Genomic DNA, 26,276 nt, shown 5'->3' with positions numbered 1-26,276 from the left:
ATTATGAAAGAAGTCTTTCTATCTGTGCCTTGGTGATGTGTTAGTAATCTAAACAAACCTGAATAAAACCCAAACTTCTTACAATGAAGACAGTACAAGTAATGATACCTTGGCATGCAAGCTCTGGTGTTGCCAGGGGTGTATATGATGTGTAGGTTATGGGGAAAAATGGAGACACAAAAGGTGATCCTGGAATTGCAGTTGAACCCAGCATTGGCTTCTGTCTGTAGAAGGAAACCCGATACAAGGCTTTACCAGTTCAGCAGCCAGTGTCACAATCAAAGTAGAGCTAGGTTTGCCAGATATTAAGCAAATACCAGATGGAATTTGAGGCTAGGTCTTTCTTCTGAAAGAGAAATTAAGATGCCTTTTTCCAAAGAAGAGTGTCTTAAGCCAACTGGCAAGCTTGTTCTTAAAGTAACTTTCAAACTGCCTGAGTGCATTTTACAGAAGGAGTATCTTAACTCAGAAAACTTCCATGCCTTACTTGTAGTCTTGCTGGGTTTTACCTTGTTTCATAGCTTGAAAGAGAAAATTTAGTGTAACAATTATGGGGACAAACAAATGCTTACATCTGCTTTTAATCAGAAGGATGTGTATCAGGTAAAGCATGTTGTGTATACTATGATGTGGCAATCCATTAACTTTTAGAAGTTGTAGAGCTAAGTACTGATCCTTCACTGCAATGACAATAGAGCCAAATTCACAGCATCAAATTGCTGGCGCAGTTCTCAGAAGTGGCTTTATGGTTGAATATCTAGCTTATGCATAGCAAGATATTGTAACATGGTAATTATGCATTCTCTGAATTTAATATACTTGTAATATTTTTTTAAATCTGTGTGTTTCTGTTTATTGCTTGCCTGGATTTTCTTTGCAAGCATAAAAACTATTTGCAATTCAGTTTCTTCAGGAATTCTGAGGTCATAATTTTAACTGTAAGTCTGACTGGTAGACATTCACAAACAACTTTCCTGGGGGATGGTGACTATTTAACAGAAATAATGCCAAATCATGGCAAACAGTCACCAAAAATGAGAATATATCTGATAAGTGTTACAAATGCCATTTGGAGCTTAAATAGATTCTATAGGATAGGCTTTATAAGGTACTCCACATTTGAATTGACACTTTAGACTTTTTGCACAAAGTTGAAACTTGAACTCAGTAAGTGTTGAAGCATAGCATATTCTTAGCATAAGAATGTTCATTACATCACTTGCTTTGAAAATGCTTTTTATATTTTGTGTGAATCTACTGCAAGTTGCACGTGATTGTTAGTCTCTCACATCAGGAAGCTTTCATCTTGAGATATCAGTGACTTGAAGCAGGCAGTTTTTACCCTTAAAACATCCACTAAATTTGTGTTCAAATATAAGATCTAGCTGGGAGTTAACTTTGACTTAATAAAATATGATTTTTTTTTCTTCAGCTATACTAATTATAGACAGTAGAACTAGTCTCACAAGGTCAGATGCTGTTAGCTGCTTTGCAGAAATGGTCCCTGTGTGCAGTATTAATCAAGGAAGCTCCCTTCAATGGAAGGAAGAAAACTTGGTTACGCTTTCTCTGTGTAAGTGTCCCGGTGGGCTGTTCAAGGAGCAGCTTAAACCTTGGTGCCATGTTTGTGCTGCAGTAGCTTGTTCTCAGGTCTCTGGCTGTTTCTCAGGTGGTTAGTATGATTTCATGTCACTGAATAAGCTTAACCACCCAGACAGCTTTTTGAAAATCCTCTGAAGATTGTCTGACATCAGTTAAAATATTTGAACATAATTGAAGAGCTATTTTTGTCCAAGAAAAATGACAGTATTAGTGCCCAGAAGAACTAGCTGTTCAGCTGACGAAATACATGTTTGTCAAGACCAGAAACTATCAAAAGCAGGTAAAAACTAGAAATAAAAATTGCTTCTAGCTTTGTTTACTGAACAGTTGATTTGCTTCCAGAGAGTCTGCATTAGTAATGAAATAGCTGTACTTCCAGGAGTCTTGAGTATGAAAGTCTTTAATTAGACCCCGATCAGCTTTTCAGAATTTATTTCTGAATAATGTTTTTTATAAATTTTTATAGATGTGTGAAAGTCAGCTCTGGAGTATTTTGATTTCTCTTTTATAAGAGGTACACTTACCCTGTTGAGTAAGGGTTATTGGAATTGCTTTAGTTCCTAAAGTCTCTAAAAGTTGGTGAAAATGAATGGGCTTTCACTTTGGGCTATGTTGTCAAAGTTCTGCTTATGCGCTGAAATTATTTGGAGGGGGGACTCTCCTTGGAGTTGAGAGATAAGAATTTAGGACTTTTCACATGTAAGGATTTGGGGAATATTAAGAACAGCACACATCATCTCCTAATTAGTTGTTTATCTAAAGAGGAGGTTCTAAACCAGGAGATTCCAAACTTAGTGGAGTCTGATGGTTTGGCCATCTGAGGCTGCTCCAGTATCAGAAATGGGAAACATCTCTGGAAAGACATAATCCTCTGAGCTTGGCTGGTCCCGTGACTGAACTAGTGCTAGTCTTTCAAATGTCTGACCACTGTCATCTTGTTTCGTCTCAGGGCTGGTATCCCCTTCCTGGGAAAAAAATTGGATTTTTTCCCTTGGCCGTTTTCCCCTCTGCTGCTAAATGTAACCACCTAAACCGGTCAGTTCATTTGTTTCATCTGTCAATCTAGTGTTTGAATCTTTTTTTTTCTCATGCAAATAGTTGAGATTAATTTAGGAGTGCTATTCTCAAGGTTGTTCTAACAAAGTCTCTCTTCCAGAGAGGTCAATGTTCTGAGGCAAAAGTGTTAGGAAAATTTTAGTGAATACGATGCAACCAAAATGTTAGGGTCTGGATAAGAATCATGATGTCTATGAAGTACTAAATAATTATGATCCCTTCTGAAAATGATAAGGCTTCTGGGAGGGCCAATTTATTTAATTCCATACCTGAACAACTAGTACATATAAGCAAGCCTTGCAAATACCTTCAAGTAAGTGACTATACTTAGTTCATGTCTTCGGCCTGGGACTGAGCTCCAGTTACAGCTTCATATGGCTTAATATCACTTGAAAAAATTGGATTATTACCTTTCCCATCCCTCAGATAACAAAGTTCAATCAGAACCCAAAATTTGAAGCTGAAGGAATTGAAAGAAAACTAAATAAAAAAACCCCATCCCACTTTCACAACTATGACATCAAGCCCAATTACCAATGGTATATGAACTTCCTTGAATTCTGCATTGCATGGTTGCTTTTTAGAAAAGCTTTACAAGCAGTAAGTGTGCGGTTTCTTCATTCACTTTCAAAGTAAGGTTACTTATTCCTCAACTTCCTTAGCATCATCTTTGGTTTGCATTTTTCTGGAGACATGCTTTAAGAAACTATTGAAGAAAATGTCCAGGAAGCACATTTTCCTGATTCATCTGAGGACAGAAGCAGAAAGCAAGTCCCATGTTCACAGTCCTTGTCAGATCTGAAGCTTTTGAAATGCTGTGTTTTCAGTGACTTGTCCTGGTTAACCTTTCTTTTTTCTGTTCAAGTGGGTTTATTCAAAGATGTGCTGCTCATCCTTCAGAGAGAATCTTTATTGGGAAAAGTGTCTGTGTGCATATAAAGTGTGTGCATGTGCTCTTCTAGTTTATCAAGTACTTAAATTTTAAGTGTGCTGTGAAGAAGTAGAATTAGCAGTTAGATTAATACACTACACTAATGCACTAAGTACAAAAAGTAATATGAACACACGAGAGAGAGAGGCTGCACAGACACGGTGGTTTTATGGACAGTTGCATCTCGGGAAGCGTGCAAGGCAGTTCCTGGGGTGTTGCTGGCAGTTGATGGAGGCAATCTGGAATTGAGCTCTGTACTTTTGAGAGATTCTATACTTGAGACTCCATTAGAATCAAGTTTGTGATAGTGCTGTTTCTTGAAGAGTAGCTTCCCTCATTTTTTCTAGCAAAATCTTACACATTAGGCATCTCCACAGGTCAGTTATGTCAGATATGTCTGTGCATATAAATACTCAACTCAGCTGTTCAAAGGCAGTACCTGCTCCAATTAAATGAAAAAAAAAGTTTTTGCATGCTTCCTATCTTCCTGATCTTTAGCTCCTGCATAGGGGCCATAGTTGACCCCATAGTATTTTCCTGCCTAAAGTTAGGGGAATGGAGAAATGAAAAACCAAAGGAAAGTTGGCATTACCCTCATTTCTTGCAGGTCAGTCACCTTATAGATAGCCAGCCCTTAAAGCAAAATTTCTCCCTTAAAATTAACTCCATTAAATGAAGAGGGGGATTCAAACAATTTACTTGGTATATTTGCTAGGAATAAGTTTAAACTTGTATCTAATTGTTGGGTGGTTAGGTAGGTATTTCTGAAGTGTTTGGGAAGGTCTTGTTTATCTGTTGCTTACATATCTTAGTATCTTTATTTCTGTTGTGCCTCTTTGAGTATATTCATTTTGCATCCCAGAGGTGATCTGGGGTCTACCGACAGATATTGTTGTTGGACTTGACCCTAACTTGTTCTAGAAATGCCAGCCAGATACGGTGTTTTGTGGCTTAAACCTCCTCTTTTAGACTTTGTCTTCTTCCTTTTCCCCCAGTCATTTGTCACTAATGAGTCAAAAGGAAATCCTGTTGGCACTAGATGAATCTGAATACTTTATTAGTTCCAGAGTCAAGCATTGTGTCAACTGAAAAATAAAGTAAGAGCATGATTGAGATTTAGGATGCCAGCACTTTCTACAAGATCTCATCTGGAAAAATGGGTTTGATCAAGAGCAGAGCCGGGTCAGGTTAGCTGGGAATCACTGGAAGGTCAAGTTCAGGAAGGATCAGAGCCCAGGCTCAGTCTTGGGCATGCTTGCAGCCATCAGGCATAGTGGTCAGTGAAAAAGTTTGTGCTAGTCTTTAACAACATCAAATAGTGTGGCAGACTGCAGCGTCCTACATGAGTCAGTGGTTTCTTGGATGAGGAGGCAAAGACCTTCAAGCAGGAAAGTTTTCTTAGGAAAGCTCTTCTAGCCAGGAGTTGAGGTTTTCTTTTCTGTTAGAAAACATGAGGAGAAAGGTGAAGTGACATCAGTACTGTTGCTCAAAGGCAGTGGGGTGGTAGATGTAAGTGGCAGCAGTCTATAGATGGTGCTTCTGCTTTATGCTGTGTTAGGGATGTCCAGGGTAGCTTTCTTAAAGTGTTTTAGAGAATACATTTGTTTGTGTTCCATTCCAGGGTATAATGGCCAGATGATAACACCAGTGCAGGGATACCAGGCTGCATCTGTGCTTATATGGGTGTGTGCATATATAAAGCATTACTATGTTCTCTCAATGAGTTAAAGAGTAACTGTACAAATTTCAAAAAAGTTGTCATGGTGAAAGGAGTTAGTACTTGTATTGTCCATTGCCTGAGTTTGGAGGGAAGGTCAGAGAAATGTTTAACCTCTACTGCAGTCTGGCTTTGTCCTCAAAGATCTTAAAAAGCTTCTTGCATAGGTGTTCATTGATTAAGAAGATTGCCTAACCAAGCTGTAATACTATGTATATATGCTTTAATTATGTGCCACCACTTAAAGTAGAGAAATCAGCTCCAGAATGTTATACAGTGATTGGATATTTAGAGTTGAACTTTCAAATCTGGATGCTGAAAGAAGCTTCAGCTTGCATTTAATTCCTGAATTGCTGAATTCCTGAATTTCTGAGCCAAAAATGAAACTGGCAGTCTCTCACTAAAACCAAGCTAGTTTATTTCAGCATTTGGAATTTTCTTTGGAATTACAGATCATTGAGTAAGAAAAAGTCAGAAATAACTTAAAACAGATACGTGATACCTGTTGCTTAAGTTCTGTTACTCTAAAACTACTGTCAGCCTTCATTACTGATATCTCCATATTTAGTTGCTAACTTCAGGCTGAAGACTGAAAAATTCAGCTTAAACTTTTCTTTTAAAGACAGTAAAATTGCTTGCAGTTCACCCAGATTACTGTACTGGGATTTCCACTACACCCACTGTGTTTGTCATTCTAGTGACACCCTTCTAAAAAGAAAGGGATAACTGAATGTTTGTTTTAAAGAAATGACAGGTATTGTAGTTATAAGCTTAACTTGTCATGAATTTGAGAGGTGCCTTTCAGTACAGTTAGAAACAATCCTGTTTATAGAAAGGCTGGACAATTGATGGACTTGTAGATCTAACAGCATTTACCGTGGTGCCAAATAGATGAAACTTGTGGTGTGAATGGTTCTCATGGTCTGTGTTTGCAAAAAATTATGTAGGGAGGGAAACAGTTTTTTAAATCAGGAGTGAAAAGATGTCCTATTAGGTATGAAAATCACCAGAGTCACAAAATGTATTGGTAATGGAAGCCTGTGGAGACACCTCCTTTGTTGGACATCAGGTCAATTATTTCCTCAAGGCTTTCTCCTTGTGTTCCTTTTGCGAATGACAGCTTAGATAAATTGAAAGATTTTGCATTTGCAAGAAGAAATAGGACCTGGTCTCTTGATTTCTCAGTCTTCTGACAATCAGTAGATTTAATCAGTGATGGCAGAGGCAGGACTCTACCATAGTGGTTTAAGCTCTGTGTAAATCGTCTTAGCATTTTGTGCTAAACACCTAACAGATGTTGTGATTTCAGTGATACTGTCAAATTACTGCTGATGAGAACGGTCTTTTTTACCTTACTTTCCTCCCTGCTTACCTTTTGCACACACTTGTGTTGGATCCCTGCACTTTCCCTTTTCCCCAGCCCACAGATTATTCATTGCTTGGGGAGGGTTTCATCTTTCTTTGGCGGTGGAGAGGGGAGAAAATGGGTAACTCAATCTGATAAGTGCTAGAGTCCCTGCAGGAAAGGAACTGAGACCTTCCTCTCGGAGAAGCAGTAACAGTCCTGCTAGCTCAGTTGCCAGCAGGACTGTAAGAGGTGGTCTGGGTTTTTGAGCAGTATGACCCAAAGACATGTCCCAAAATCTGTGGCCTTGTTTTGGTGTGACAGGTTAGTTTCCAACAAAGATGAGCAAGCAGATCTCATAGTTTGCTGTAGATAGCCACACCAGCTAGTGTGGAACATGGCAGCAGATCTAGCTTGTAGAAGAGGTATAGTCTCAAAATACTATTTTAGTTGCTTCCACTTACTCATGAAATGAGTCATTATAATTGCAGTTAGAGATCTAGTGGAACATTAAATGGTTTTCAGACTAGGGAAGGGATTTTTATTTGAAAAATGATTTCTGGGATCCTGCTGTTCTTTTTAAGAAGTGTTCGTTTGCTGGGAAGGGGAGGTTTTAATTTTCTTGTACAAGTCTTTCTCTGTGATTCTTTGTTTAGTGCTTAAGTGTTTCAGAATGATAAAATTCATGCTATCTCCTCTTGGATAATTATTTCTTACGAATAGTAACTGTTAGCTTTAGTATCATAGGGTTTATTCGATATTCATGGGAGAACCAGCAATGAGGTAGAGGAAATACTATATCTGATGGTTTGCAGCATTTTATTGTAGCTGCATTGAGTGTTGATAGTTTGAAAATATCTGCTGTATTAAAGAAGTTAACTAAGGAATTTTTATCAAACCTTGCTTAGTGAACTGGATTGTGGTGTCATGATTGTACTTCCTGCATATAGATTAAGTTTTAATCAGACTGGTGTTTTGTGTGTTCTAGGTACTGAAGGTGATTTATCTCTTGCATCATGCGTGAATACAAGCTAGTGGTTCTTGGTTCTGGAGGTGTTGGAAAGTCTGCTCTGGTAAGTGCGAGGCAGTTCAAGTATGGTTTTTTAGGCTTATTGTATTTCTTCTCTGATACGCTCTCTACTAAAGTATATTTCTTTATGTAAGTGTGCACAAATAAATATAAATGTTAGTAATGAGGCATCATGGCTAGAATAGGTAGATCCTTTACTGGGTGCATCTGCATCCATTGGTGCATTCTCACATGCTGCTGTTTCTGAATGGGTTTGGTTGATGGTGCTTGATCAGTCTCATGCAGTGAGGTGCCGAGCCACAGCATTATGAGGATGTCTGGCTTCAACAGATAAACCAGCCATCAGTCTGTGGGAAATCAAGCTCCTTTGTGAATCTCTCAAGGGATATGAACTAGCTTGCCCCTGTAAGTCCTGTCTCTAGGTCTTCAGGGTGCTGTTTGCTTAATGTTCAATAGCAGTCTCTTCAGCACTAATATTTTTAATGCAGATAGAAATATAGATTTGCATGTTGGTAGGAAGTTTAATGTGTTTCTTGCATCCTTTCTGTGCAAGTAGGTATATAGCTGTGGCAGGTAGATGATTAAAATTCATGAGCTCTTTTATTTACAATTAAATGATTACCGAACGGTCTACTCTGACCTAGACCAGAATTGAAAAAGTTCACAAAACATGATGCTCTCAGCCTACCTAAGAACTTTGCATCTTTCCATTTAATTGTGCACCTTACCATAAAGTAGGTTCCAGAGCTTACTCACTTTCCTTGGATAAGAAGTATTCTCTTGTGCAGTAGTTCATTAAAAACTTCAGTGACAAATCGTGTTAGATTGTGAAAGAACATTTTCGTTCACCTCTGAATTCTTTATCTCACTGCTGCATTTCTGGATTTGAATGTGCCTGCTCTGGCTTGGCCACTGAGTCTTAAGTTCCATTTGACTTGTGCTAAAAACATCCTTCGGTACACAGGAACAGCCTACTGAGTCTAGTTAAGACTAGTAAAAGCTGGCAGTTGTTTTTTGACTAAGTCTTGTGCTGGCAGATACGTAGCAGAAGATGAAGTAGTTCTAAATGCAAACGTCAAAGCTGTGCAGCCGTATGGTATCCTGGTCAACTAGAAACTAATACTGATTCTAAGAGTTAGGCGAACCTTAAATCAATGTGTGCTTTAATTCTTACCCTCCAAGTGACGGTGGATAAAGGAAAGTGTAGCATTGCTTCATCTAACAGTTAAATAGTTAAATAGGCATACACATCTAACTTTCTGTTGTTTCTTAAAATTATAGTTATGGCAATAATTTAATTTGCTTTAAAAATGTTATGGATAAGAGTATACACCTAGAACAGTGATTTGTGTACAATGTTTACAAACTGTCACTAAGCAAGAGAATCCTACAAGAACTTTTGTATTGCAGACTGTACAGTTTGTTCAAGGAATATTTGTTGAAAAATACGATCCTACGATAGAAGACTCCTACAGAAAGGTATGTGCAAAAGACCTCTCTAGTGTTACAGAAAATTAAAGCTGTAGTACATATTGTCAAATATTTTAGTCACTGCTTGAAAATGGGTATGCCTCATAATGCAGTATTAAACCAGATAACAAGTTTGAAATATCAGTGTTCTCCTAAAGTTTGTTTAAAAGGAATAATTCAAGACTAGCTTTTTAATGTTTAAGCAAATACCTTGCTGGCTAGTCAGTAATAATGGTTATTTCATTGTCAGAGTTGGGAACATGGATTGAAAAAAAAATGTAAAAACACTACCACTTTTCAATTTTATAATATTTATTACTAGTTTGTTTTTGCATTAGTATTTGCAGGTAGATTAGGACTTGGAGGTACTAAGCTCCTTTGCTACTAGAAAAATAGTTAAGAACAAATTCATACCCTTAGAACACTGTGGAGGCATCTATCATACTGTACTCATAACAATTTAAATGATAGCTAGATATGCTTCCATTAGATGGGTTGTTGTTTTATTAATAAGTTAACACAAACCTATCATAAATGAACAAGCATTTACAGCAAGTGGCCTGTTAGTTTCTCTCTTCCTATCTTCAGCATGACAGGCTGAAAGGTCTAATTCTGCTTGCATCATCTTGAATCTCCATATTGCTCACTCTTCAGTTTCACCTAAGACCACAATTAAGATTCTAGACTACGATAATTTATATTCAGCCTGCTACCGTTAACCATTTGGTGCAAGAGAGAAGTTTTTGGCTGTGTCAGTTTCTTTATCTATCTGTCTTTTTTAGCTGAATTACTTTTCATATGCATTGATACCCTTATCACATGGCCACAAAAATGTTGGTATCTGTACAAGGGAGGCAAGATGCACAAACCCTAGCTGGGAGTGGGCAAACTGCAAGACCTTCTTTTTCAGCACTGAAGTACATTTATATTGGAACAAAGGTGATGCATTAAGAACTGTTACAGCCTACAGTCACCAGAATCTCTTCTGACTAGAAGAGGAATTAGTGAGAGCAAAATAATAACTTCATACCTCTTTTCTTTGACCTCATATAAACTGTAGGTTGGAAAAACTTGAGTCTGTCTTAAGTACATGGGCTTCCAGCCAAAGTTAGAACTCTTACTAAAGAGACAATAGCAGAACCAAATTCTGTGTTGACACCTTTTCTGTATTAGAGAAGCAGGAATTTTTAACCATATACCAGTGTTTGGTGCAGGACTTTGCTGGGTCAGGCCCAGTAGATGATTCCAAAAAACATTCACAGGCTGATCTTAAGTGAAATGTTTCCTTTGTTATATATTTACATTCTTTAGGTCATACTAGAGTCATGATGTTTGCTGGGTCAATTTTTCCAAAGACTGTTTCCATGGAGCCTAAAAAAGTGAAGCCATCTTAAGGGATTTTGCCTTTTGCTAACTACATTTTTTTGTCGTTGCTGCTAATAAAGATCTTACAATATTCCTTTCAGGTTTGTTCCTGAAATAACTAGTAATAGCTCTCTGGGCATTCTTCTTTTCAAATCAGCCAGATTGTTGAGTCTTGCTGAAGTTACTTTATGTAGTCATTTTCACCTTCTTACTGTTAGTTGCAATTCTAACTTGCTTCTTGACTTCAAAATGTATTGGTTTGGCAGCTGAAATTCTATGTTATTTATTTTAAATGTAATTTTATAATATTTAAAGTTGAAAGGATGTGACTTGTTTGTCTAAATAATTGAGCTTGAAGTCTTGAAACTTTATGGTCTTGGTTTACTCCCCAAATATTTCTTCATAAAGTGAATAAATCCTGCTTAATTAGCTGAATAACTTCGACAAAAATACCTGTTAAAACAGTGTTTATTTTTAAGGAATTGCAATCCATAGGAGACATGAGGGAGGTGTAAGAGGAGGGGAAATACTCCCCTTCCCTGTCCCAAGCTCAAATCTAGTTACAGAAGAAAAGCTGCAAATTAAACAAGTGACAGTGCATAAGTGGGGAAGAGGTGACACAAAGTTCTTTGAGTGCTGATTTGTTAACTAGGAATTTTACATGCAAAAGGAAACAAGGGAAGTTTACCAGTAGCTTGAAAGGAAAAAAAATTTTTAATGTGGGTAGTCTGCTTGAAACAGCTTGAGGGCACTTCCATGTCCTTTGCTTCCCTCAGGGCCATTTCTTTGAGGTATTTCCACTAGATAAAGGAACTCTGGAATGGATACAGAAATTGTTCTGTCTTCTTAAACCTGCCATTTTTTTACAAACTTTTCTAAGCTGGATAAATTTTCTAATTAGTGTTCCTAAAGGCTTATTTAGGGGACACCACTTCTAGTGGTTGTTTACTTGTTTCCTGTGTATTACTTACTCTCTTGTTGATGTACATTACAATTAAATGAGCCTTAGTATGCCAATCCAGTTTTCTGGCTTTACTTGTACTTTTCTTTCAATCTCTGATGATCCCTGAAACAAGGGAAAATTAGTTGTGCTAGTTGCTGATAACCATCATTACAAATTTAGCAGCCTCCTTTTAAATAATCAAAAATCCCTAATCATTTTGCAAAGTGGTACTTGGCTGCTGACACTGCATTTGAAAATGTCACTGGGGCTCTTTGAAAGGCTTCTTCCTGCTGTTTTCAAAGTGTATATCCATACAAACTTCTTAAGCCATTATGTTGCTTTATGCATTATGAATTTGCTTATAAAAATCACACAATTTGTGATGTCTTTGGAGGAGAGAGTTGCAAGGGGAAAAGTTACAACCACATCTTTCTCTCTTGACAGCAAGTCGAAGTAGATGCACAACAGTGTATGCTTGAAATCTTAGATACTGCAGGAACGGTACGTAAAAAACAACTTTCCTAAATACTGATGTACAATGTATTTTAAAAAAACTTGAGTATTGCAGCAGAAAATTAATTGCAGGTTTTCCCATGAGCTCATATTCTGTAACAGGGGAAAGAAATAGAACATTTGAAAAGAGACTGTGCTCTTGTTTTAAGTTTGTTGCCTAGAAAAAAATTAAGGCCCACTGGCTACTGAGATTTGATTTCTGTTGCTGTAGAGAATGTGCTTTCTTCTGATGTCCTTTTTCTTTTGTGTGTGAGATGTACTGTGACATTGGGATAAAAATAGTATTGCTTCAGTCAGCTTATAGGAGCTCAAAGCACAAAGGTTATGCTGACCCTTTGCATATTGGTCAGGTTTTTCTCTGACTAGTTCCAAAATTATTGAAATCAGTAATTTCCTTTATTGATTCCAGTGAGTTTAAGCTCAAGACTCTTGGAGTTCAACATGTGTTCTCTGAACTGTGGTAGTAATATGGTCCAATAATAACTTATTTCAATTCCCTATTAGATTAATACTCTGTAAATATACAGTAAGATGGAGCAGCTGTTTTCTAGAAATAAATTGCACTTTTCATCTGACATACAGCAAGGGACAGGGAGTGATTGATCAGGCACCAGATAGCCAAGTCACCAAGGTGAAAGAGGCAAATGCTGTTCTACAGTCATATTGGTAAGAGTGCACCAGCAAGTCTTTATATGCAATATCATAGTTGTCACTGAAGTCAAGGAAATGTGACAAGTCTATTGAGTGTCTTCATCCTCTAGTCCATCTCCTTGAAAATTAATGTAGAACTTAACATAGGAAATTGCCTAGACTACAAAATTGAATCTGAAAAGGGATGCATTTACTTTATGATCCATTTAAAGGAACTATCAAGATACGGAGAAAATGCTGCTATGTTAGGAGATATTCAGGAGGAGTTTTAACTTCTGTGATCTACAGATTACAGTGTACCTTCCACTGTACTTCTCTCCAGTGAAATTACTCTAGTTTCTCTGACCTTTTTTCCCCAGGATTTGTGGCTGTTGGCAATATCTAGATGTTGCTCAGCCACCAGATAGTGTTCCAAACTTGAGATTTCTTTATTAGCAGGTCTGTTTGCTGTAGTGCTTATAGTCAAATAACAAAACACTAGTCAGTTTAACAGGAAAGGGAGGCAATACAAATGCATTGTACTTGTGATCCATTTGTGACCTGAAGTTTATAGCAGTTTGTGCAAGGAAAATGCAAATTGAATGCAACATCTGTTTCATTTTTTAATTACAGGAACAGTTTACAGCGATGAGAGATCTATACATGAAAAATGGACAAGGTTTTGCATTAGTATATTCCATCACAGCTCAGTCCACATTTAATGATTTACAGGATCTAAGAGAACAGATTCTTCGAGTCAAAGACACTGATGATGTAAGATCTCTAAAAATTCTTAATACTTAGAGTTTTCATTAGCATGTTGTGGTGTACACACTGTGGTCAGGTGGCCTCCAAGTTTTAAGTTGAAACGTATGAACCAGAAGATGCATAGTACAGAAATGCAACTCTTAAGGTAAACTGGAGAAATTGTAACGTGTCATGTGTTATATAGAGAATTCTCTTTCTTTAAAATACTTTAATTGACACTGGAAATAACTTTATTCATTAGACTGCAGCAAACGTTTCTAAAGCAACTACTGTTGCCTTAATCACTATCAGTGAAGTTTTAAAATCACTTAGAGTTTAATTTTCTCCTCAATATACCTACTGTTTATGGTATTTTAAAAGCATAAAATTTTAAGTTGTAACCTTTAAACTTTGTGTTATGTAGCTTTTATATTTTGTCTTGTCTGCTTGCAGTTAAGTTCGGTCATCCTATTTCCACACAATTTCTATTATTATGCATCTCTTAGCATTATTAAAGCTATAAAGTAAGGCTAAAACATTGTATTTTATAAATGATGAAAAAAACCTTACAACAGTTGGAGGAAGTGAATGCTTGGTCCCCTAATAAAGGAAAGAGGTATTTCAACTGTGAAAATAGCAGTGAGTTTTTAACAGCAACACCTTGTAGCCTTCAGGCAGGAAAAACTCCCTTCTTGAAGAAAAAAATAAGTTATGAACAGTTTTTAAGCATGATCATCTCATTTAAACTGTTTATGCAAACTTTGATACCTTCCTTACTGCATGTATATATATGTGCTTCTGCTGTCAGCAGACACAGAATATATAAACCATTTCAGTTTCAGGGAAGTGCATTAAGACCTTTTTAAAACAAATCACCTTGACCATAAGCATTTGCAAGTCTTGCCTATGTTCAGCAGATTTCTTCTTGGAACAATTTATTACCCATTATCACAAAGGTATCTCAAAAGGTTAGTATTTAAGTTACATGGACCTTTCCCATCCACAACCTACCAAGTTATAGCCTTGTTTACTGTGAAATTAGTTTTGTACAATAAAATCAAGGTAAATGTGATATTTAAAATCTTACTTTATGTGGTCTATTTATGCTGATTAGTATCATTTTGGTAGTATTTCCTTATAACGTTATTTTTTTAGAAGACACCCCTCAGCCTTGAAAGGCATTTCATAGTATCAGGAAAAAGATAAGCTTCCAGTTGCAACTTTAGTTTCCATCAGAATTCACAGAAAAAGCTTCTCTTACGCCAAAGCTTAGGCATGACTTGCTTTCTTGGTGGGGGAAAATTAAATGGTCTAAATATTGTAAACCTTTTTTCAACACTTGAATACATGAAGAGTTTAGCTATGTCACATTAGTAAAAGAAAAGAAGGAGAAAAAAGAATAGATGATGGCATTTTCTTGCTGCAAAGGTCAATTCAGCGTTTTCTGTAGTTGGGAATGCTGGTAAGGTAGCATGTTTCTTTTCTCTGTGTGCTGTAGCTTGCTAATAAGAAGTGTGTGCACTGAGTGCTCTTGAAAGGCGTACTGATATGCTGAGAGTAGAGGAATGGTGAGAGGAGCTTTAGCGTCCTTCATCATGCTACCCAGTACAGGACACTGTTTCCAGGATTTCGGAATTTGTAAGAATCATTTGGTAGACTCTTCAGTAGACTTCTTGATGCCTTAAACATATAAAAATGAAATCTCATTAAGTCATCTAAAAAAACATGAAATTTGCTCAATTGGCGGCATACTGAATCCTCAAACCATTCCCCCTATTGCCCTGCCAAAAGCTGGCCAAAATGCAGTCACTTTCATTTGAAGATTGAAATATCACAGAGCTGTAAACTTAAATTACAGTTATACTAGAGCTTGATTATTCTGAAAATCAGGATCCTCTAAGGATTCAGATGGCTTTTAGGTGTGCATTTACATTGTGCCATTCTAAAATGTTAATTGTTTCTTTGCTGTCATTGAATGGTTTTTTAGGTGCCTATGATTCTGGTTGGCAATAAGTGTGACTTGGAAGATGAAAGAGTTGTGGGAAAGGAACAAGGTCAGAACCTAGCAAGGCAATGGAATAACTGTGCATTCTTAGAGTCTTCTGCAAAATCAAAGATAAATGTTAACGAGGTAAGGCATTTTACCTTTGGTGGGGAGAGGTGTCAGGGGGAGAAGAAAGAGACACTGTTCTGATAACCAAACATTTACTGTTTGTCAAGGAAAAAACTAATCATGAATAATATTCACTATAATGGGCAAAACTGTTCCTGCTGCTGTGAGATGGTTATGTTAAGGGATGTATTTAGCTTTGATGTGGGATTTTTTCCAAGTTATACTGATTTTATTGTAATTAATGTAATTTTCAAATTATCTTCGTATGAATTTGGGATAAATATTTCTCTTATGGTCCATTCCCTAGTTGATACAATCTCTATCAATTGAGATAGTACTGCTAGACTTACTTTTTTAAAGACCTTTAAGAAAGTTAAGTCATTAAAACTGTTTATTTGGTGTTAACACTATTTGAGATGATAAGTTGAAAAACTATAAGTTTTGTTAGAATTAGCTGCTAAAATTACTGTGAAGTAAAAGGGATGCAAAAGCCTCTCTACTATATATCTACTTGTTTATTTAACAGGAGCTAGACAATTGATCAAATGCATGCATTTTGGGGACTTGCCATAATGCATGCCTTTTTTTCCAGTGGGGGGTGCCAGCATAAAGAAAGGGATACAAAAATTTTAGAAAAAGAAGCTGTGTTAGTATTTACATTTCTGGAACAGCTTGAATTTTATGATAAATCCTACAGTTCATTAGGTCATCTGGAAAACATTGTTGGCAACATCAGTCAAGTTGAAAGGGCCTCTGTGCAAGACTTGCAAATAATGAAAACAGTATGGGGGTTTTAGCACAGCTGATTTTTAAAATAAGTAATATGTGTTTAATTAGTTGGGAATTTCTGGAAGCCATTGACTTTTTTTAAAATTCAAATTAATCACCATAACTGTATAAAAGTCATATGTTCAATAAACTAGAACTTCCAGCAAATACTATAAGCCCTTGTTGGAACATTTGCTGCTTTGCAGCCAGTGCTTAGGAAGGTGCCAGGATGGCTCTGGTATGAGGGCTTCCTTAGTTTAGGAGATGCAGAAGTAATTGGAGCAATGTCAATTATGAATGAAACAGATGCTGTTGAACTGTAGTATGTTGATTTGTTTTAAATTAGCCTTTCAAAAAAATCATGTTCTCTTTAGAATTCTACGAGACTTAGTGTGAGAGTCTCATAAATGAGTTACTTTTCTGGGAAATTTTATGCTTCTATCATGCTGTAGGTTTAGAGAGGCAGAATTAATTCTTTATACTTCAGTATTTTGAAAGTATCTTGAAAAGCATGATCTCACTCAAATACAAGAGACTATTACTGAGTATGTAGTGAGTTACCATGAAAAATGTGTAGTAAAAACTTACTAGAACTTTCTTTAAAAGAATATCCTAAGAGTGATTTGAGTTAGAAGAAAGCTGTGACCTGTTTCTTGACCTCAGTGCTAAACTGCAAAGTAATACCATAGAGTAGTTGATCACTGTGGCATTTTTCATGTGAGTTCAGATGAGTTTGACCCAGAGATTAAATAGCTGCGGGTTATAGATGCCTTTCCAGTTTGCTTCACTGAAAGTGTAGAACTCTTGGCAGACAATTATCTTAAGCAAGAAAAAAAACCACCAGTTATTAACCAAATATACAATTGAACTTAATAGCTTTGTGGTAACTAAATATTTTCAGGGGTTCTTGAGTATGTGAGTGCATTATGTGTGAAGATTCAAGGCTTAAGATTATAAGAGAAGCCTCCTAAAATCCATAATCAACTGATTTTTATATTTTCAGATCTTTTATGACCTTGTGCGACAAATTAACAGAAAAACTCCAGTGCCTGGAAAAGCACGCAAAAAGTCATCATGTCAGCTACTTTAATGCATAGCTGTACTGTAGCTCTGAGCCAGGTAAATGTTTTAAATTTTTCTGTGCATTATGGCTTTGAAAAACAAACAAAACAACAACTAAAAAAACCCTAAACAGCTGTGGTAGCTGTTGATGCAGAACAGCATTGAAAATTATTGATTTACATTATCATATAAATGTTTTTGGTCTTTATTTTGCTGTTTCAAAGTCAGAACTATAAACATGTGCAAGATACACTGTTAACACTAGTCTGGGGGTTTTTTTCAAGCTTTAAGGTGTTGATAGAGCTCAAATTAACAGTGTTTCCTCCTATACTTCAAAGCTTTTGGAAACACGTTTTTGTCTTTTAAAGCCTGATAGAATAGACTGCGAGAGCTCAGTTATCTGGAATGCACACAGTACAATATTGTAGTTTGCATGCTGGTGTCTCTTTCTGCTTTGAACTCCTGCATATGCTTTTGTGATGTCATAGGAATTTAGCTTCTGTCCTTGAGACTGTGTGGATATTTTGAATTGAATTGTGATTAGTATATTTGGATGAGGAAGGCAAAGTGATCATTGTAACACTCCAAATATTTGACCTGGAGCTATTGGTCACTGGATCAATTTCTTACTTGTTTGCAGTTGGCTAAATTTCTACATGACTTAATCTGTGCTCAAAGAATGCTGCTGAAAGATCAAGCAAGCTCCAGCCTGCTCTTAAAGCAAGCCTTTCCAGAAGTTAGTCAGGAGGCATGGATTTTTTTCTGCTTTTTTTTTTTTTTTTCTGAGTAGGTTGTTTCCCTCTTTCCATCTCCAAGCCTTAGTATGGGCAGAGGTCTGTCGTGATTGACCTGACATCATCAAAGTTGCCTGTTACCTCCCTTTCCTTCAGTTTTATTGAACATACAGTGGTGCAGTTACTTCAGTACTATGATCCATTATTTTGTCATCAGTAGACCTATCTGATATACTGAAGGGTCCTAGTAGGACATCTCACTGTCAGAAATCATAAGCTTTTATTAATAATCAGGTAGTGCCATATGTAACTCTTTTTTTGGTATATTCAAACTTCCTCAAATTGAACTACTTAGATCAGTTAAAAGTAAAACTAAGATGGTTCCAAAAGCATTAGCTGAGGGCGGCAGAAATGGTTGTTCCGTTTCCTTAACAGGACTTTTGATTCAGGAGCTTTGATCCTTCAACTGTGTTTGTTGTTAAAGCCATGGCAACTGTCATGCTGTAAGCAAAACTAGTCCCACCAATCAAATACTACTACCACAGTGCAGCCTGGATTCCTCTATGTATCCTAATCCAGTTAGGATAATAATTGAGATAGTCTGTTATTTGTATGTACACAGTAGAAAGTGTATTATTAGAGAAGTGTTAAGGTTGTTTTCTGTTTGTCAAGAACTTTGCTAGTTCCTGCTGTAGCTGTTTTAAGTAAAGAGCAAGGATAAATAGTTGTTACTAATACTAACCCCTTGTTTTGTTGCTACAGGTCTGAAGAACTGTTGCCCAATTCAACAGTGCCAGCATTCCAACTTTATTAAACCTACCAACATCTTAAATGGACTTTCCTGTGGTGGTACCCTTTAAGAAATGGATGAAAGCTACATCAGTTTGCACATTCTATCACTTTCCAGTGTCATGAGAGATTTTTACTTCTAAATATTCTATGTATGCAACTGGTAAAACCAGAGCCTACATCCAGTATTACTGATAAGAGACATTGTTCATCCACCAATGTTGTACATGTATGAAAACTGTGTACTGTATACTTCAACAATCCCCACTTTCTATTGGAGAGTACAATAATGTAAATCCTAAAAGCACCACTATTTTAGCATAATAAAAGAAAGTCCAAAGAGCTCCTATATAGACTACTCCAGATAACTTTGCTTCATCGGTATTTGTAGCTTATTGTAACTTTTTTAAAGAAATACAGGATCATCATCATCGTATTGTACAAAAGCGCTTTGATTAACACAACGGCTATATAGTTTTTTAATTTTAGGAAAAACCTGTGGAGACAGTGAACTAGTCTTTAAGAGTCCTTTCAGTATAACGTCTGACTAAAGACATGGCCTTTAATATCTGTTGGGAAGGAAATGTCCAGACTTTTCAACCTTTTATTGTATGTTTCCTTTTCCTTGTTTACATAGGGAACAATGTTTATAGTTGTGTGTACAGTGGGGGTCTACAACAAGAAGTGTATATTTTAAAACAATTTTCTAATGATTTAACAATTTTTTGTAAATCATTTTCGGGCTTCTGCAGCTGTAGATTCTCACTGTGAATTCCCTTGCTTGCTCATGCATAAGTGTATTTGCAATACCAAATATACAGGTTTAGTACTTTTGCCTGTTAGTGATTGTTTTACATGTGTAACGTTTTGGTTGAGATGTTAAATGGTGGAAGAGTACTGTGGATGTGAATGTGGGAAGTAATTTTAATCATGTGTAATTGGTCACAGGGCCTAAGTTGCAGTAATTAACTTTCGCTGATTTATTTAACAATGCCTTGTTGCTTTGTATGCATTAACGTTTGGGTGTAAAGATTGTGTGTATATCCAACAGGGAGCCACAGTATTTAAATTGACCAACCTAATGTTACAACTGCTTTGAGGTGGCCAAATGTAAACTAAAAGCCTTAATTAAAGTGGTGCAATTTTGTATGACTTAGCATCAGTAGTTCAATAAATTTGGATTGCCATGCAAGGGCTTGCATTACAGTTATACTACTTGAATGTTTTGTGTTTTAGTAGTGCTAGTAAATACTGATTTTTAAATCTCTTGCACAGTGCAGATTCATACATCTTAGGATGAAGAGGAACACTTACGACTTTTTCTGACAAATACACGCCACAGATATTTTTTCTAATAGTATACCATGTGTTAGTGTGAATGAATTTCTGACTGAATGAAATTCCACTTATTTCTGGACTTGGAATATTCCAAGATCTAACAAAACGAAAAGTCTAACAGAAAAATACCTGTCTTCAAAGGTTAGACTATCAGTGGCTGTTTTGGAAACTTGAAAATATGTTGCCTGCTATTTTCTTTCTTTCCAGGGAGAATTAATTGTTAAAATTTACTTAGTCTAGCAAAAAAAAATTATCTTGGGAGACAATATGATTTTTCTGCATGATTCTTCTGCATGATTTCTGCATGACCAAGCCTTATTTGGTTGGTTTTAAGGAAATCTGCAGAAAAGCATTCTTTCAGTATTGAGTGTAGAGTTTTGCAGACTTGAAATACCTGTTAATAGTGTTGGACTGAGAAGTGGAATGCATGGACTGTAGATGATTTCCTGATCGTGGCTGTGCTGCTGAAAATTAATGTCACACTCAAATACTTGGTACCTCCTGTTTCTCTGGCACAGAGTTATCAGAGAGCTTGTTCTCTAATTCATTCTCGTAAGTTCAATCAGGCTAGGTTAGCTAATACTGATAAGCTTTGAAATAGTTTATGTTGCCCACAGTGAAGTAAGATCCTTCCTGCTGGTAGTTTCATCAGTCCAACACCATTGTTTAATGGAGGTAATATACTTCTACTGTGCAGAGCTAGATTTAAGACTGAAATTCCTTTTCATTTATCATTAGAAACCATAAGATATGATGATCCCCATCCTGCTTGGTCCCCCGAGTAGAGGAGACTGGAGCACTAGGTGTCCTAGTTCTTATCTCACTAGGTACCTGCCTTCTTTGGTGAGCTAATCTGAATTTTTCTTCCCTTCATTTCCAACCTCTCATTATTCAGGTCTTGTAACACATTTATGTCCTGGTTGTCCTTTTACTGGTTTTTTTAATATGTTTCTTTTCCAGGCAGCTGTACAGATGGCATTGGGTGGGAGTGAGAGAAAATTCTTTTTGACAACATCAGAGAAGGGGCCTTGGTCTGGGGTCTTGGTGTCCAGTCAAAGAGTACTATTGACAGAGAAGGTCAGGCTTTGTCCTGAAAAGCTCTGTACTGAAGCATTCTTGGCTGTTCTGTTCCTCAGCATTAGAGGTACTCAGTTGGATCAAACCCTGAGGAAGTAAAATTTTCAGAATCTCTAGGCTTTAGCATATGAAGATGATTCTAAAGAAGGGAAGTATGTTTCCCCCTCCCCCATCTTTAGAACTAATGTCAGGATTGTAAAGCCAGCACATTGTAACCCACGTAACACCCAAACTCCGGTATTCTTGAAAATTTAGGCAAGCTTCAAGGGAGCAGTGTCCCAGTTGTAAAGGGAAGATGCTTGACAAAATGTTGCTAATTAAATGATGAAGTGCAAAGAAAAACACATAAGAATTCTTTTCGTGTCTAAATAATTGTGGTGTAAAAAGCTGTTACCACTGAGGAACTGAACATCCAGTTCCCCATGGGAATTGGAATTATGTAAGCAGTTACCAATTCTAGAAAAGAATCCTGTCTGCTGAGATTTTTGAACAAACTTTTACGTATCTTCAAGACAATTTCGTTATGTACCAATGTTTAAGAAGTTCACGCTTGAACTACTTGTACAGAAACAGAACACTTCTCCTAAAGCTTTGGATGAAAACATGCATAACTCACATTTTGAGAATTAATACAGGCATTTTTGCAAATTTGGTGTTAATGCACATGTATTACTGCTTGTAAAGTTAGCTTATGCTTGCAGTGCACACTGCTTTATTTCCTCTCTAATCTGAAACTGGTATATGTCAGTATTTAAAGTCTGAGCCTTCTATGGAAAAAGTAGTATTTATATCCTGAAATACACAAGTATTATTTAATGGAATTGCACTCTTCATATTAGGACTCTTTCCTTGCAGTATAAATTTCTCTTATACCTTACCTTATCCTGGTGCTCTTTTTCCTTCTCAAATTATTCTGTGAAATGAATGTTACTTGCCTAACTTGGAAGACTATTTTGAGACATTGCAAGATGTTTTCAGATGTCCAAATGAACTAAGTGTACGCTCAAACTACTACTGCTCTCCTGCATAAGAGACTTAAATTCTGGAAAAGTATCATGGAGTTAGATATTACATTTCTTTCATAAGATGTACTGATTCTGTGATGCTAGAAATTAAAGGTGGCAGGAGTTTGAAATTGGGATTAAACTGTTGTAAGTAGAATTGCAGTTTTCTTACAGGTGAACAGTAAAGATGAGAATTTTTCTTCTTTTAAAATGCTGTAAACAAACTGGATGAATCAAACTTCATGAGTGTTTTTTCCCTGAGTTTTCTAATCTTTGCCAGTTTTGAAAATAGCTTAGTTGGAGAGAAATTTGGCCACAATACTGTACTAGTTCTAAATAGACTTCAGTTTAAGACATATCAACAGTAGAAAGTTACACTAGATGTGAATGGTCAAAAATAGTCTATGTACAGCTATGTAGCACTTTTTAAACTGTAATCTGATGATGCAGCCAAGTGTAGACAGAAAGCTTTTTGTTCAATTTTCAACTGCTGTCCCAACAGCATTAGGCTATATTTCAATTTACTGCTTTTATTTTGCCTGTGTGTGGGGACGAGAATAAAGACAAATAAAAAGTTGATTAATTATAGCGAAATGCAGTTGTAAGTTGTTCTCTAAGGTAGTATTAGAGTACCAGCGTTATTAAATTAGTTATTAAATTTTTTTCTGGATCTCAAGCACATTATGCTTTTCTTTCAAAGGCTTATGAACAACTTGAAGACTTCTAAAACCTCATCTACCTTTTCCATTTTATAAAGTAAACTTGGAATGATACTTACATTTGTGGAAAACTTTACATTCTGAGTCTCGAACTTGTTATAAGCAAAGTCATTTCATAGTCTTGATTTTGTTCACAGTGTTTCAATATCCGGGCTTCAAACAACATATAAATGTGGATTTTGCTGTGTTTTCTGTGTTTTGGGGTTTTGGGGGGTTTGTTTGTTTGTTTGTTTGTTTGTTTTAAATAACCTCCAAAGCCATTTACTTTCAGAAGTTTGAATCATCAAGCAGAGAGTGGCTTCCTGTTTTCAAAGAGCTGTTCTTTAGGAAGAGATTTGTGAATGGATAAAAGAATGTCTTTGTAATTCCATCGTACTCACTTCAGTCTCAAGAGATCCTAGTTCTGCCAAACAACAGGCTCTACAGCTTCATTGTTTTAAGAAAGTTTACTACCACCAGGATTTTTTTCTTTGAAGTTGTGACTGGGGTGAACTTCATTTGAGAATCATTGTCATTTCTAATTAATTCATGTAATATCTTTTGTTTAGCATAAACTTGGAGGCATGGGGCATTTCTGCAATCTTGAATACTGAGTGAAATCATAGTGGATGTTACAGTTCCTTCTTTTGTCAGTATACTTTACCTTTGTGGCATTTTAGCCTTCCCAATCTAGTAGGGAGGACTCAGTAGCTTCGCTCCCATTCTAAGTACAAAAAATCTCTACATGTGAAATCCCAGCTCTCATCAAGTGGGTTTACTGCTTGTAATGCACCCAATAGCAACAAAGACCCTTGGCAGTACTGTCATGATTTTCAGACACAAATAAAATGAGTTACAAATTTGTCTCTTTCTTTTTCCTGTTTAATAATAAAAACTGGTTTTAGCTGAGCTGCCTCAGTAGAAGTAGCATGAGAATCAATTTGTTCTGGTAAGAACCTGAGCAAACATTTTGAGAGTCAACATGTATTTAAATACTAAGCAATCACATGAACACTTTACTTAAATTCTTGAGATTGGTTTTTAAAAAGTTTCCATGCATTTAAATGAAAAAGTAAAAATTTATACACTTCCAGGAATGTGTTTCAGCTAAGAAAAGATGAGCTAAAAAACTTTGCTTCTCTTACAAAAAGGCAAGGTATAGTGTAGTTTCCAGTTTTCTTTGTACTAAATGCAGCTGCTGTCACACACTGCACATGAAGTTTGTTGAGCTCTTGGTTTTGGCAATTCTGAATTAAAAGTAACAATTTTGTATATGCAGATGGCATGTATGCAGCTTTGCAGGGCATTAAGGAAATTTATTTAAGTCATGAGCTGTCTTAAAATGTATTTTGTAAAGGGTAATTGGAGTTTTCAGTTCGTTTACTTGTTTAAAGTTCAGGATATACTAGATTAAAATTAACATAGTACATCCTGGAGGTCCTGTTACCTTTGCAGAAAGGTAGTAGGGAACAGAGGAACCTTAGGCATTGGCAATAAACATGCCAGGTTTCTGTGTTAGTTGTGCTGGCTGCAGGGTCATTTTTGGGTGTCCTGCCTCTAAGTAAGGAGCATTGCTACCTCCCCTGATATTCTGGTAACAACTGGAGTTAAGACCAGTGATCTGATGCAAATATGTGAAACTTCAGATGGATTTAGAAATTTTAATTGTAAATTTGGAGTCCTTTATATAACTGACTCGGAAAAAAAGTTGTGTTCCCTTCTCCTTCTTGCTTTCATGAGATTTTCAGTTATTTTTTCATTTTTTCCCTATTTCCATCTCAGTAGATAAATATGAAATGGGATGCCAGTCAAAAAGTACTGAAACACACTTCCAGGTTTTTACCCAGTTCCCCCTGCCTTGCCCCCTCACTGGAGCCTCTAAGGTGCTTCCCCAATCGGCACTTAAGAGAGGCTGTACATACTAAGACAAGTTCTCTCAAAAGCCTCAATCTTTCGTATACTTTTACAGGTTTGTTGGGTTTGGGTTTTTTTAAAAGCATGCATCCTGCCCTCTTAATTTCTCCTCAGACTTATTTCCTTTGCTTTGTTCTCATCTGTCATTGCTTTGAATGAATTTGAGACAGCACACAAAGGAAGCATCTTCTCTGTCATCCATGTATTTCTCACTTGTTTACTCTCTGCCCTGAGGCAGGGCTAGCCTGAGGGTGTGAGCTGTTAGCAAACGATTGAACCAGATACTAATTTGTGCATTACTCTGTTTGAATTTCCCACTGCACTAGAGACGATAATGCTACACTGTTTCAGGAGGATCTGTTGAGAGGTAAATTCTATTAAATATGTAGTACTAAACTAGAATGTAATAATTCCTTTAACACTCTTCTGGTTTTCTGTTATCAAGAAGGTTGTTGCCTTTACTTGTGATTTCTTGATAGTCTACAAGATAGGACTTTTTTTGGTTTTTTTTGTTTTTTTTGTTTGTTTGTTTGTGGTTTTTTTTTTTTTTTTTGTTTAAATCCAAAATTACTAAGTGAGTAATCTACTCTCTACAGGTCCTCTGCTTGCTTGTGTTTCTGCAAGCCCAGTCTTCTCAGCTTTCTTCTTGTGGAGCCTTCTGACGTTAGGCTCCCTGGTAGCTTCTGTGAGACCCTATGCTTGGGAACTGTGGCATTTTGTCAGTACCTTAAGCAAGTTGGAGGACTTCAGACCGTGTCTTGCACTTCTGCTGCCTTTTGCAGCTGTTGTCAGGTGTATCCTTCCGACGAATGTGAACGTCTAATTTGAAGTACCCCATTGTAGCTGTAGCCCTAAAAATACCCAAATACTTACAAGTATTTTTCAGAACTTGCCGGTCTACATGAAAAGATTCGGTTTCGACAGTTTTCCTTGTCCTAGAGCGCAACTAAACGAACCACGGTCAGTTGCGCAGTCGTTTGTACTTATAAAGTAGTAACAATGTTTTTTCTCTAGTTAAAGAGTAGGCTAAATTCATTTGGGGAAGGAAACGGAGAGGTAATTTCATAATTCTGTTAAATTTGTCCAGCCTTGTAGGGATTGAGTGATCCTGCACGTTGCTTACCCTTTACCGTTGGTGCCAGTAGTGAGTTACACTGGGAGAAACGCGGAAGAAACAGACGCGCGTTTGCAACTCGGGGAGAACAAAACTCCTCATTGCAAAGGCCGGTACGGAGGCCGCTCCAGCTGAACGTGTGAAACACTTTGCGCGTCCGATTAGCCTTTCTCTGTGAGGCGGGATAACCCCAACAGCACCTGACACTTTTAAACTACGGGGGTTTTTTTAAGCTGTGACCCTCAACGCGGGGTCCCGGGCACCAGCAGAGGAGAGCAGCCTTGAGCCGGGCCCCAGCGCGGCCTCCCCGGGGCCC

General features: G+C 36.9%; 1 protein-coding gene and 1 long non-coding RNA gene across 2 annotated transcripts in view; one reads left to right on the top strand and one right to left on the bottom strand.

The window, feature by feature from the left end:
• The window catches only part of RAP1B (RAP1B, member of RAS oncogene family), a 35,234-nt gene extending 11,438 nt beyond the window's left edge, over window positions 1-23,796 (top strand). Inside the window, exons 2-8 of the mRNA XM_048299949.1 lie at window positions 7,640-7,724; window positions 9,092-9,160; window positions 11,904-11,960; window positions 13,236-13,376; window positions 15,337-15,480; window positions 17,234-17,349; window positions 18,789-23,796. Of these exons, the coding sequence (XP_048155906.1) occupies window positions 7,668-7,724; window positions 9,092-9,160; window positions 11,904-11,960; window positions 13,236-13,376; window positions 15,337-15,480; window positions 17,234-17,320 (555 nt within the window). The 5' untranslated portion in view covers window positions 7,640-7,667 and the 3' untranslated portion in view covers window positions 17,321-17,349; window positions 18,789-23,796. The remainder of the gene's footprint in view (window positions 1-7,639; window positions 7,725-9,091; window positions 9,161-11,903; window positions 11,961-13,235; window positions 13,377-15,336; window positions 15,481-17,233; window positions 17,350-18,788) is intronic.
• Window positions 13,146-26,276, bottom strand: LOC125324297. Its single transcript, XR_007202914.1, has 2 exons — window positions 25,970-26,276; window positions 13,146-15,029 (listed from the first exon to the last, which is right to left on the bottom strand). It is a non-coding gene; the product is annotated as an uncharacterized LOC125324297 (long non-coding RNA).

This window comes from Corvus hawaiiensis, chromosome 4 (genome assembly GCF_020740725.1).
Source record: "Corvus hawaiiensis isolate bCorHaw1 chromosome 4, bCorHaw1.pri.cur, whole genome shotgun sequence".
In the NCBI taxonomy this organism is placed as follows: domain Eukaryota; kingdom Metazoa; phylum Chordata; class Aves; order Passeriformes; family Corvidae; genus Corvus; species Corvus hawaiiensis.
This window is presented reverse-complemented; position numbering and strand designations above follow the sequence as displayed.